Raw genomic sequence first — 13,520 nt, forward strand, 5'->3', positions numbered from 1 at the left:
AGCCGATGAGTTTTATAGCAACTGTTGCCCAGTGAGGCAACGCCATAGTCCCCGTAGTCCTGGCGACTGTAACCCACCAACAACAACCTCTCGCTCCATCATTACCACCTCCTCCACCATCCTCATCTTCATCAACCAGTCCGCAGCTCAGGTTTGCTTCAAACTATTTTTTTGTTTTTTTGTTTGTTTGTTTGTGTGTTTGTTAGCCAGAACGCAACTGGTTTGTCCCGTCGCTGCTTTTTGAAGGAGATTTAGAAGCGCCTCTGGTTTGTGTTTTGTCTGCTGCTGGATAATAGCTGGGGTAGTTTGCTAGCCGAGGGTGTTTCTTTGTAACGTGTTAGCCTGCTTGCTAAGATTCCCTGTAGATACTTGCTGTGGCAGGAGAGCAGAAACTGCATTTGAGAGCTTTAATATAGCATTTAGTTAGAGAGAGGAGTATTTTGTAGGTGTATGTTCCCGTTTGAAGTTGCCATGCTGAGTGGTAGCAGCTTTCTCAGGCTAGTGAATGATGCTAACTGGTCAGCTGGAGCAGGAGCAGGTGTCTGTTGTTGCTAGGCTGCTAACGCCAGCGATGCCTTCCTCACAATGCTTGTTGGGTATTCCATTTTGGGGGCTAATGTGGCGGTGAGATCGCAAGTTGGAGTTTCGAGTGGTTTGTGTTTTGTTAACCGGGCGAAATCACCACGGTGATTAGCGAAGGGAAAGTGCTGTGAGCTAACCCTGCTCTGACTAACTGGTTGACAATAGCTAAGCCATTACTTTCCCTTTTGTCTTAGGCACCAAGATAGCTTCGCTAGCTCTCCATCTGCCCTCTTTGTGGAATCAGATGGCTGTGATAAGCTTTGTGATAACACAGGGCTAAGTTGTGCAATGGAACATAAGCCCTAATTAATTCACATTTGTCCATATTTATCGTTCAGTGAATAATTTATCTGTCCCGAGTTGCATAAATTACAAATAGCCCGTTTAACGTCATTATTGCCTTGTAGTTTATCACAAAATCTGACTTGAATTAATGCGGATTTTCTTGATATGTGTATAAATGCATACTTATTTACAATTTAGGAAATTGGCCTACACTTTTGAAGAGTGCAAGATAAACATCTAATCACAGTTTATCGCAGATTAATCTGAATTGCCACAAATCCCAGGTTTTAGTAAGGTTACATTTAAACCTGTCAAAATTTATATCAAAAATGAATAAAAATTGCATAAATAACTGTTTAGTTCACTTAATAATAAAGATGCACCAATCAGTCAACTGGAATTGGCCAATTTTTTCTCACCAGTAAGAACTGGTGATCAGGAAGAGATATACTAGAAAGTCAGATTTGTTTTGTATAGTATTTATTCAATTTCTTTATTATTTTACACATTCATTACACATCAGTCTACAGGATATACTCTGATGCCATGTTTTGTGTTTAATAAAACACAAATCAAGGTTATGGAAAATGTTTTGCATAAAAGGGAAGGATCTCATAATTAGCACATTTTGTGTTGGATTTCAAACTACCACCGCTATTAAAACATCTGTAGCATTTTTATTTTATTTTTTTGTCTTTTCTGTGCTTTTGCCCTTAAAAAAAATCAAAACTGATCAAAATCTGAATCGGTGGATCAGAACAGGAAAACAAAAAGAGGAAACGGGTATACGACATTAAATGGTTGATCAGTTCATCTCCACTTTATAGTCTTATGTGTTTTTTTCCCTCTTTTCTGACTTAAAAGATTCAAAAAGGTTTAAACGTTGCATGCAACTGGTTTAAGTCAGCTATTGGAATTGCTGTTCTCAAACTAAACTTTGTTAAATAAACTAATTTTCTCTTTCTAGTCTCCCAAAATCCAAGGGCTATTTCCTCCCTAAACATACAGTAAACCAGTTCCACAGAAACTGCATTACGTTGGAAAAAAAGCCATATATACCAATCTTTAAATTCAAGCAAATGTGATTCATGACCTAGTTTGCAAACTCTAAACATATGTAGACCTAGAATGATATCAAAATTCAACACATTTTGAGCAAGACGTCTGTTATTTTCAAAGCAGAATAGTACATTTTATTTAAGTTTCCCTAACTTTTAGTGTTAAATTCTGAGCCAGATTCTCTTTCTCTCTTATCTCGTTATTTTAATAATAATAATTTATTTATTGATTGACTTATTTTAGAGCAGGTTTCTCAGTGTTGCATCACATTTACTCTTGCCTGGGTCCACTGGGTCTATTGTTCACCTGTTCAACCCTCTGATTCCCATTAGGAAGGAAAACAGGTGTGTGTGCGTGCGCGCACATGCGAGCATGTGTTTGCGTGTGTGTGTGTGTGTGTGTGTGTGTGTGTGTGCGTGTGTGTGTTGCAAGATGAGGGGAAGGAAAGAGAGAGCAGGTGCACCTCCACTGGTGTGGGACTCCAGACCGTCCCAATTTATCTTAATCTGTCCTCGACAGAACAGAAGAGCTATTTAACAGTAAACAAAGAACAAGTAGTTATGATCTGAGGTGTGAGTCATGTTGCTGCTCATTGTTGGAGAAACACCTGTTTAGTTGGACCTAATGGCACAGGAGCCGTTTATAACGGAATCAAAAAAAAAGTCCAAGGAGATGATGTTTATTTGTTGACGCCTAGCAAAGCTAAATTGGGTCATCCCTCCGCCCCTCTTGACCACATACACAAACAAAACAGGATGTTAGGAACTGCCAGTTATCAGATCATGTTACCACTTACCTGTAGTCCAGGAGGGCAGAAATAGTACCATGCCACCTGCTGCCTGGATCCTGTTGCATTTCCAATCACTTAAAGAGGGCCTGATTAATTCAATTATTCCACCAGCCATTTTCATGGCCTTGCTGCATGTTTGCTTTGTAATTTTCCACAACCTTCCTTATGGATATGTAAATTGTTCATTTAAGGGAATAAAAGAAAAAAAAATATATATATATATATCTATGTGAACCATCTGTAGAACAGTGACGAGCACGCATCTATTTAAAGGTCTTTTCTTTCTTGCCACTTGTAATGATAAATTCCTTTTTTTTTTTTTTTTTGCCGTTTTATTCCACACACAAGGTCTAATTTAAATCAGGAAGATTTGTCTTGCGTTGTGTGACGTATACCGATGCAAAGTTTCTTGCATTAAAATCGGCATTAGAGCGCTTCGCGTCGTAACTCACCTCCAGGTTTCTTTTGTCATTTTAAACCCCCATCAAAACAAACACTCCTTTGCATACCCTCCACCTCTTCAGCTCCAAATTACATCTCCCTCCACCTGCTTCGCTGCTATACAAACACCTGATCAAGTCACTGTGAGTTGGGGGGGGGGAATCTATCTGATGCACCTAGTCTTGTTCACGTACTTGCATGTCTTTGGCGCTACTCATTACACTCCAACTTTGTCATGCATGATCATTACTTAGGCAAATTGTAGTCCTTTGTATTTTCTGGTAGCTGCGACTGTGAACCTTTTGTGCTTCACGATTCTTTTTTTTTTTTTGGAGGGGGGGGGGATGTAAGCAAGAGAAATTGAAGGGAGGAAACTCGGGGCAAAATGCTGCACTCCTTGGTGGCTTTTGTTCCTCTGTGTCTTTGTAGGGCTTGCACTTGCTCAGTGGAGCACGGCATTTAAGTGGGCCACAAGGGAGTGCCTGAATGGTGTGGCAGGAGGTGTGTGTGCCTGTGTGTGTGCATGTCTTTGTGAAGGGGGTTGAGGTGAGGCAACAAGGGTGTGCTGTGATGTAGGGGCTCCTTTTCTCAATTAGATGGGCTCGGCTGGGGCCATGTGCTTTAGATTTCAAACTACACTCTGGAAAATAATTCCAATTTTCTGCTCCCTTTAGTTCCTTTTTTTTTTGTATTGAGATGTCGGAGGTTATGCGTTTCAGGTTTGAAAGGTGGCACAAAGTTGTTGTTTTTTTTTTTTTTTTAAATGTATCGTATCTCTTAGTGATATCAAATTGATCTAGGAGGGTCTTGTCAAAACTTGAGAATTGTCACAGTTATTTATGAACTTCCAGCCTGCGGAAAACAGTTTGATATCTTTTGTACCGCAACAGAAAGGATGGGCAGGTAATGAGATGGTCAAGCTCTGATAACTTTAGATAATAAATTAAAGATTCATATGTCAAGTTTTGTTTGTTTTTTTTTTTGTTTTTTCCAGCCAATAACAATTTCTTGCTTTCTTTGAGGCCTGAACTGCAAATTGCATTTTTTGTTTTTTTTAGCCCCAATGACTATGACTGAATAAAAGATGGAGGGGAAAAATGGTCCTGCAGGTTCTTTGATGGACATCATTTTTTTTATATTGGTTTTGCTCTGTCTTTTATACTGCTGTAACAATGTAAATTTCCCCACTGCGGGATTAATAAAGGAATATCTTACCTTATCTTATCGTGAATCCAGGAAGAGCAAGATTACTCCTACGTTTGTATCAAAGCATATCTCCCTGATCTTCATCAGATTTTGTTTTGTTCATGCTGGGAGGTGTATGCTGTCAACGGATGGGCTTATAAATTGAACATGGTGCTGTGCTTTCCATACTAAACTTAACCGTATTAGGAAAACATGTAGCTGTTATACTGTAATAAATACAGATTAGGATTAATTAACCCGTGTTTACCTGACTGAACTTTATATAGACATAAACATAGACAGAGTTATCATTCAATTGTACATTTAAAAAATTTAGAAACTGGAAGACATTTTGTTGCAAGGCTTCAATGATATTAAATAAATAAGTAATAATAAAAGTATTCATGTAAATATATATAATAAAAGATTACAATGGTGCCACCACTCTGCAGACTTTAGCATCCAACAGGCTAAATTTATTCTTGACCTGCAGAATTTGCATGCATGGAAGTTGAAAGATGCTATTCTGCCCCAAAAATGAATTATGTAGATTATTTTTTTTGTAAATACATTTTTGCACACATTGCTGCCGTTTGATGTGGTGGACCTCTACTGTTTAATATTGATATTGCAAGGGAATGCTTAAATGGAATAGTTGGTTGGCTGCAATATTTAACTATCCATTTAAAACTCTCCCAATATTTAACGAGTTGAAAGGGCTTTCACTTCCTTTTGTTCCCACACCTTACAAATGCCTTAGCAACCAAAATGCTAAAGCTGAAGAAAGAGAGGTATTGACATTATGATGGAAAAGTGAGTAGAACGTCATTAGTCATCATGGCATTCAACGATAATGTAGCAATTTCATGTTCTTTTCTAATATTGTGAAAAGCCCTCTTTCAGCTAGCTGACCTGCTAGCAACTGGTGCCGTTTCATGCAATCAGAGAAAACTGCAGTCACTCTATTATTTTCTCTAGCAATCTGTTGAAAGGACTTTAAACTGTTGAAATGGCCTGACAGGAATATTAGCAGTTTTTTAACTGTCGCTGTGTAAAACCTTTCATATACCGTGATACAGGAAGGTGGATTTTGCCCATTAGACAACTTCCCAAAAGTGTCCAAACTGTCCCAAAGATGTTACCTTGATGACTGGTCTATAATAAGTACTATTTTCCCCTATTATTTGCTTTTGTTTTTCTTCTTTTTTTTTTTTTTTATCCATTCCCTGTCAGGTCACAGTTAGTTTTAAGGTTGCTGCCCCAACATGAACAAAGTAAAAGTCTGCAAAAATGGGTGCAGTCGTGAAGGTAATGGAAAGGGGCGAGCTGTCCCAGGAGTGATTTAGAGCTCTAAGGAGATCCAGCTTAATTAACCAAGAGAGGCTTGTTCATGGAAACTGTGATGGGGAGGAGATGGCCTTTCCCTGGAAGGAATGGGTGATGGTAGCCACACTATTATTAACTCGCAGACATGGGATAACCTTAAGTGTGTCCTCTTGTCCTTCCCTGCAGATGTGTTCGCTTGAACAAGGATAAGTAATTATATCACAGACATGCTGGGATTTCTTTTATTTATTTTTTTTTAGATTTGGAACACACAAACATCTTGAGAGTTTTTCTTTGTTCACTGTGTCTAGTCAGAAGTGATGTTGAGCCTGCAAAAGTGCAGCGCGGCAGAGGAAAGCGAAGCAGCATCTATTTAGAGTTAGTTAAATATTAACTTGTTTTATGGCTGCGAATGTGGAGACAAGACCATGTGTCGGTGATGCATGAGTCCCTGAGAACATTGCGTACCACGGGGCAGAGACAGGTGTTTAGGTGCAGTTGGCCCAAGCCGCTTTTTTTTTTTTTTTTTTTTTTTTTTACTGGCATTGATTTCTACAAAACAGATGAGGTTTATGGTGACACTCCATGTTTCCTGTTCTCCCAAGATTAGATTCTCATTTGACCGTCCTGAGCAAACTAAAACGTGGGTAATTGCTTACGTTTGCGAACAAATAATTTCTTATGCAACACCTGACAGGTCTGACTTTTGGCGCACGGAAGTCGATGAGGCGTCGAGTTTGTATTTGCCTCGGTGTTGCTGTCACACATTTTATGACTTGCTTCTCAACTGCTTCATTTAAAATGACGTATTTGAAAAGCAGCCGGAAGCAAGAAGTATTTGTGAAAAAGTTCTTATCAGGGATCAGCTTTTTACTGCATTAAGGTCATGATACTGTCTTTATTACCCTGTAAAGTTGATTCACCTGTGAAGCTTGCAGGTTATGACAGTCGTGTGAGTTATTATCAGCCCTACAGAAGGTCTGTTTTCTTTTTCATTCAGGCGCCATGCAGACCCCTGAAGCAGGCGCTGACTCCACCTCCACTGTCCCTCTCCAGACCACCGTGCCTGTCCAGCCTACCGGCTCCACCCAGCAGGTGCCTGTTCAGCAGCAGCAAGTACGTCCCGGCTCGATTTGCACCTGCGCGCTTGCAAGTTCTTAGCAAAATTTTGCTGAGTAATTTCAAGCTTTTGCACCTTATTTCGCCAGGCGCAGACTGTTCAACAGGTTCAGCATGTTTACCCAGCACAGGTGCAGTATGTGGAGGAAAATAGTGGCGTCTACACCAACGGCAACATGTGAGTCGAGGTGTTTCCCAGCTCTGCTCTTGTACATCTTTAAAATTCAGCCTTTTTTTGATTCCCCCTTTTTCCTTCTTTCACATTTCTTCAAGTGATCATTCATGTCACAAGCACACGATGTTGCAGAGAAGCACAGTTGTCCTTTGTTTATCTCCTTTTTCTGGTTTTTCTTTCTTGAGGTTTACAGTCGGATGTCTTTTTTTGCATTCAGTTCTTTGAACATTACCACAAGTAGGCCAGTTTTTTAGGGGTTTTTTTTTAAGTGGCGATTCTATAAAAGGCTCCCCTGGGTCTGAAAAACAAGGTTACACACATTATCGACAAACAAGCCCAATATGTGTTTTTCCTACTGTGATAAACACTCACACATCGGCGTATGCACAAACACGGACAGACAGACAGACCTCTGCCACCGATTGAAACATTTATGCAAGGGGAGCTGGTGGCTGATGGGCGAGCAGCACACTAATGTCAACATAATACAGGTTCTTGAAGCATGCGCTCCTTATATTGCATAACGCTTTGAGAGATTCTGTCTGCTGCAGCTTACCAGAGACCTGCAGTCATGGAGAAATGATGTGAAACAGAACATCTGAATCAGTTTTTTATAGTTGTCCAAAACAATGTTACTGTCTTGCAAAAGTTGGAGAACTTTTTTTTTTATCAAATAAAAATCTCAGTGTGGCATGCATTTATTTTCTGCCTCTTTTATGCTGGCACCCTTGTATAAAATCCAGTGCAACCAATTGTTTTGGGAAAACCTTAGGGAAGGGACTGTAAAAAAAAAAAATTATGCTCTGGTCAGATTTTTGAACTGCATACAGAATTGTATTGTTGGGTCATCCTAAGCACACAATCCCCACCATTAAGCATGGTAGTGGCAGCATTGTCATGTTGTTGGGGAAACTTTTCTTTAAGCTATTTTAAAGAAAATCATGTGGACAGCTTTTGTCCTGTCCACATCGAAAAGTTATGTTTTTTGTAAAACATGAACTGTACTTAAGAGACAGTAATTTAAAGATTTAATTTTGGAAAAACAAAATGACCTTTTGATTCTGCTTCCCTTTCCAATGCTTTGTTTGCTGCAACCAAAGCATAACTCAGACACAGTAAGGGTGATCATATTTTTAGCCAATGCCCAAATGTGCATAAATGCATATTATACCCGCTGACCTTTTATGTGACTCAGTCAGTACATCTATGCAAAGAAAGACGGACATTAGCAGATAAACGGTCAATAACCAGGACACGAACCCACAGAAGTTGTGTTCATCATTTCTAAAAAGTCATGTTCAAAAGCCCGTGCTCTTTTGAATAGTCGACATAACGATGTTATTTGTCTGACTGCCGACCTCTGTTCTGAACAGAAGAACCTACACGTATTCAGAGCCGCAGCTCTACAGCCAGAACAGTGGAGGGAGCTACTTTGACACGCAGGGCAGCTCATCGCAGGTGTCCACTGTGGTGACGTCTCATGGCATGACCAACAACGGAGGGGGGAGCACTGGAGGGATGAGCATGGGCATGACAGGGGGTCAGGTAATCAGCAGCAGTTCTGGGGCCTACCTGATGGACAACGCCGGACCTCATCCTGCCACCCAGACGCCACGAGCCTCTCCGGCCACTGTAAGTGACACAGTACCTGGAGGAACGGGGCCTTCGCGTCAAAATTTGTGTGCTTGGTTGTGTATGTGTGTTTTTACTTCTAAATAGTTATGTCTTTACAGCAACTTTCACATCTACCTTGATTTTAAAATAAATCAATAAAACCTTTCTGCCCTCATCAGTTTAGACGCCATTTCCATCATTCTGCATTAGTGTTTGTTTTCTAATCCGGAGTAGTTTAACAGTCTCGGAAATGGCCCTTGATATTAAAACTTGCGTGCTCACGTTTTCAGTACTACAAAGGCTGCATCCGACTGCATATAATGATCTAACTGCTGTAAACATTTCCCTAAAAGCTTTGTGTTTATTTTTAATTTGATCTCTTTGGGGGTGGAGGGGAGTAAATGAGGTGCTGTGGCAGAATGATCAGAGAATCAGTCTTCAGATGCAAACACTCTTAATTAATGTTCTGTTCAGATACGATGGAGTTCTCAACACAACAGCTACGCTCTGATTTTAATTTGAGCCTAATTTGGATGCTTATGACTGAAGTTTCAGCACCACTTATGGAGAGTTGTTCAGAATCACCTTGATTTGCTCAGAACAAAAAACAATCATCTAAACCTGGGAACACATTACACTATTTTCACAGTTCTGACTGGAGTGAAAAGACTTGGAGTTTACTGTAGCAGACTGATTTCAGCAGATTTTTATTTTAAACGACAGAGGCACTCTTAACTGCACCGGATGAGGGATCACGGACTACAGGATTTAGAAAACCAACTGCGACAGAGTAAGGGATAAGTAAACATAGGAGTATGTGGTGATAATAAGACATCCTCAGATTTATAAAATACTTACTTGTTCATTTGAGAGCATTTTTACATTTGCTAAAAATGTTTAAAAAAAAATCCTGAGATAAAGGCACCTCATTAGTTCCTGCACCGTATTTTCTACTTAAATATTTGAGTGTCTCTCTATTTGTATTAACTTTTTTTGTCATTAAGCAGTTGTAAATGGTTATTTGATTCAGTTAGTCTTTACATTAAACATCAACAAAAGTTAATAATAAAGTTATTGATGCTTTTATTAAAAAATAAACCAAAAAGAAATGGCTAATTAAATCCCACAGTCATGGGCGATGCTCTTTCTTTTTTCATTGGTTGTTGGCAGCAGTTGTTCTGTTATCAGTTCCCAAGCTTTACTCGCATCAGCTCTGACCTATTTAAACAACACTTGCGTAGTGTTAGGCATGGATAATCTTACTTACAACCAGTATACAAATTGTTGAACATAGCTTGGGTCAAACCTTAGCTGTTCTGTGTGTGTGTGTGTGTGTGTGTGCTTGATGAGTCTTTTGTGTTAGCATTTTAAAAGGATGGTACATGTTTGGAAGTGTTTTGGTTTTATGCATCAAGACAGGATAAATCTGATCTGGTCTTTTAACAGGTTCTAAAATGACTAAAGATCTAACTGGAAATGTGATATACTCTCAACAGGTTTCAAGCTTTTTATCATTTATTAAGCAAAGCAAAGGTGAGAATGCCTTGCGAGTGGAGAGAAGTGCATCTCATGATTCTGTACCATATAAAACTACTTTTAGCAGTAACTGATTGGCAGCAACAATTGATTGCTGATCTCTTTCCTTCCTGGCAGTGTGGAAGCACAAACCTAATACACCAGCATGAGATGGGTCACATTTACTGGTTATTTTTACTTTAAGTGCAATCACTTTGCAACAACTAGCTTGTTGCTTTGCCTTCTACGTCCTGTGGAGCAGCATTGACAAGTTTATCTTAATTTTTCACTATGACTTTGTTTTTGCTTTGATGATTTGGGGTGTTTTGGACACATTCGGTTAGACTTGCATACTTTCAGAATCCGTCAAGACCAGATCATTTTTATGCCCTGATTCATAATCTCTAGATTTGAAAGTTCTTTTACCAAACCCTCCAGCATTCCTGTGGTTTGTTTATATTTCGTTATGAAGGGGAAAAAATGTTCAAGTGTCAAGTATTCCTGCTCTGCTTGGGGATTAGTGGTGCTTGCTTTGGGATCTTTTCTATTTATTTATTTTTGCATAATGCCAGTCAAGTGTTTGAATGAGCTCTTTAGTTTTCTTGCTTCAGTTTTGATTTCCTCCCCCTCTTACATTTTGTTGTCCTGTGCTTCGTGGTTTATCAGATTGAAATGGCGATTGAGACGCTCCAAAAATCTGAGGGTTTATCCAGTCAGAGAAGCTCGCTGCTCAACAGCCATGTAAGTTGCTTTCCTGAAAGCACGCTCTCGCCTAACCGGAACTTTTGCAAGTCTCCCTCTTCTCTGTTCTGCCCTTTTCTCATCTTTGTAGATCCACGTGTGTTGTGCTGCTCGCAGGTTTACGTTAGTGTTGCTTTTCAAATCCATGGCTGCAATAGAAGCTTTTGCAAAGCTGCCATGGAGCAGCATCAAGTTTACAGAATGAAACCAGAATTTTTATTTTGTTACATTTTTTTTATTTTTTTTTTTGTGAAATGGTGTACAAAGGTGAGTTAAAAGGTACATCTTTCCCTCTTGTAGCTCCAATGGCTGCTGGACAACTACGAGACAGCAGAGGGAGTTAGTCTACCGCGGTCCACCCTCTACAATCATTACCTGCGGCACTGCCAGGAGCAGAAACTAGACCCTGTAAATGCAGCATCTTTTGGCAAACTCATTCGCTCCATCTTCATGGGACTCCGTACGAGGCGCCTCGGGACGAGGTCGGCTCTTCCTTTTTGTCTCGATTTAATAACTCAGTTTGCGTCTTTTCAAGCCGAATTTAAAACCTCCTCTGTACATCAACTCCTTCCGGTTTTATTTTTGCAGAGGGAACTCAAAATACCATTACTACGGTATACGAGTGAAACCAGACTCGCCGCTCAACAGACTTCAAGAAGACATGCAGTACATGGCGCTCAGGCAGCAACCAGTTCAGCAGAAACAGAGGTAGGACGCATTCGTCCTGCAGCACCTGCTGTGATACAAATCATAGTGGTTAGAGATAATAAGCTTTGCCATGTGGTTTTAGGTTCAAGCCAGTGCAGAAGTTTGACAGTGGCTCCGGAGACAATTACACAAGCGGGGGGCAGCACCATCCTGGAGCGGCAGAGCAGACAGTCATTGCACAGAGCCAGCACCACCAGCAGTTTCTAGGTCAGCAGCTTTTCAACTAAGCTAAATGTTTTTTTTCTCTCTTTTTTTTTTTTAAAGATAATTATGATCATCAGTCATAGGAACAAAAATTATCTGTCTAATTGCATTAAATTGGATTAGATACTTTACTTTCCCCGACAGGGAAAATATTTTGTTGTGGTACCTTTTACGACATCAGTCATCGTAAACAAAGCGAAACTTAATTTGCAATGTTTAAAATGGTACGTGGCGTTTGAAATGTATAAAACAGAAACAAATGGGATATTTAACTCCACAAAAGCAGCGAGGGTGAACTTTTTCTTAGTTTTTCTTCACAGAAGTTTTTCTTAGTTTTTCGTCAGACTTTGTGACTGTGTCTCATTTTGAGTCATGTAGTGCTTATACAATTTTTTATTTTTTCCCAACAGATGCATCGCGGGCACTCCCTGACTTTATAGAGCTGGACCTGGGACAGAGCAATATGGAGAACATCAGTCCAGAGGATGTGAAAGCTCTACAGTCCCTTTACAGAGAGCACTGTGAGGTTAGACAAAGGAGAGTCTTTGTTTTCTGTGAAAGGGTAGAAAATCATGACACCTTTCTTAAAGATGAGCAACCCATGAACAAGTCTGGGTTATTAATTTTAATAACCTTGCTTTAGTAGAACCATTTAAATTATTTTCAGGGATTTTTATTTATTTTGTTGTCCTTGCTCTAAGTTTGTTTTCTATCATAAAGTTAACCTTATTGGAAAAAAGCAGTTAATACTATAAATGTCAAACATCTTTTAAACAATTGACTAATTAGGTCAAAAACTTAGTTTGTAGATATTTCTAGCTTAGTGTTTTTTCTAAATAGTTTGATGTTTTGTGTCACAACTCCCCTGATGTTCATCCCATTTAGCTGAAAAAGCACTCCTATGAAGACATTTAAAAGTTTTTGTTTTCATAAGCTATAAAGTATATATATAAAAAAACGTTTTTCGATGTGTTTCAGGCTATCTTGGATGTTGTCGTCAACCTCCAGTTCAGTCTAATTGAGAAGCTGTGGCAGACGTTCTGGCGTTATTCTCCTCCTGACACAGTAGAGGGCGCCACCGTAACAGAAAACAGGTGGGGACTGGATCTTTGAGACATGCCTTGCTGCATGGGTTTGTATTTATTTCAAGGTTGATCAGATTGTTTTAGAGGAATGACTTGTAACTGAGGTTTGCTCCGTTCTGCAGCAGCATAAGCGAGATTGAAGTGCGGCTCCCTCGAGCACAGCTTTTGGCGCTGTGCAGGAACGAGGCCGTTCTTAAGTGGATGAGCACCTGTGACCATTTAATGTACCAGGCCCTCGTGGAGATCCTGATTCCTGATGTCCTGAGACCCATTCCCAGTGAGCCACAGTCACAGACACCTCTCAGATTTACCTGATGAAGCTGGTCATGTAGTAACTGTTGTGGTTCTTTTGCTCCCAGGTGCCTTGACTCAAGCCATTCGCAACTTTGCCAAAAGCCTGGAAGGTTGGCTTAGTAATGCCACGAATGCCATTCCACAGAGAATGATCCAGACCAAGGTGCACTTTGCTGTTAAATTTATACTTGAAGTTATTATTTGTCCATAACCTGAGCTTCTTGTGTGCATTCATGTTGCAGATTGCCGCTGTTAGTGCCTTTGCGCAAACGTTGCGCAGATATACATCGTTGAACCACCTGGCTCAGGCGGCACGTGCTGTGTTGCAGAACACATCCCAAATCAACCAGATGCTGAGTGATCTCAACCGCGTTGACTTTGCCAACGTACAGGTCCG

At 40.0% G+C, this 13,520-nt stretch overlaps 1 protein-coding gene across 2 annotated transcripts in view; it reads left to right on the forward strand.

Moving 5' to 3' along the window:
• rfx3 (regulatory factor X, 3 (influences HLA class II expression)) overlaps positions 1–13,520 on the forward strand; it is an 18,775-nt gene continuing 5,255 nt past the window's right edge. Inside the window, exons 1-13 of one of the 2 annotated variants that reach the window (XM_008424261.2) lie at positions 1–151; positions 6,669–6,784; positions 6,877–6,965; positions 8,336–8,594; positions 10,758–10,832; positions 11,133–11,314; positions 11,421–11,540; positions 11,623–11,747; positions 12,155–12,270; positions 12,723–12,838; positions 12,952–13,106; positions 13,189–13,286; positions 13,366–13,515. In XM_008424261.2, coding sequence (XP_008422483.1) covers positions 6,674–6,784; positions 6,877–6,965; positions 8,336–8,594; positions 10,758–10,832; positions 11,133–11,314; positions 11,421–11,540; positions 11,623–11,747; positions 12,155–12,270; positions 12,723–12,838; positions 12,952–13,106; positions 13,189–13,286; positions 13,366–13,515 — 1,596 coding nt within the window. In that variant the 5' untranslated portion in view covers positions 1–151; positions 6,669–6,673. The remainder of the gene's footprint in view (positions 152–6,668; positions 6,785–6,876; positions 6,966–8,335; positions 8,595–10,757; positions 10,833–11,132; positions 11,315–11,420; positions 11,541–11,622; positions 11,748–12,154; positions 12,271–12,722; positions 12,839–12,951; positions 13,107–13,188; positions 13,287–13,365; positions 13,516–13,520) is intronic. The other variant, XM_008424262.2, reaches the window with a different exon arrangement.

Source organism: Poecilia reticulata, linkage group LG12 (genome assembly GCF_000633615.1).
Source record: "Poecilia reticulata strain Guanapo linkage group LG12, Guppy_female_1.0+MT, whole genome shotgun sequence".
Classification (NCBI taxonomy): Eukaryota; Metazoa; Chordata; class Actinopteri; order Cyprinodontiformes; family Poeciliidae; genus Poecilia; species Poecilia reticulata.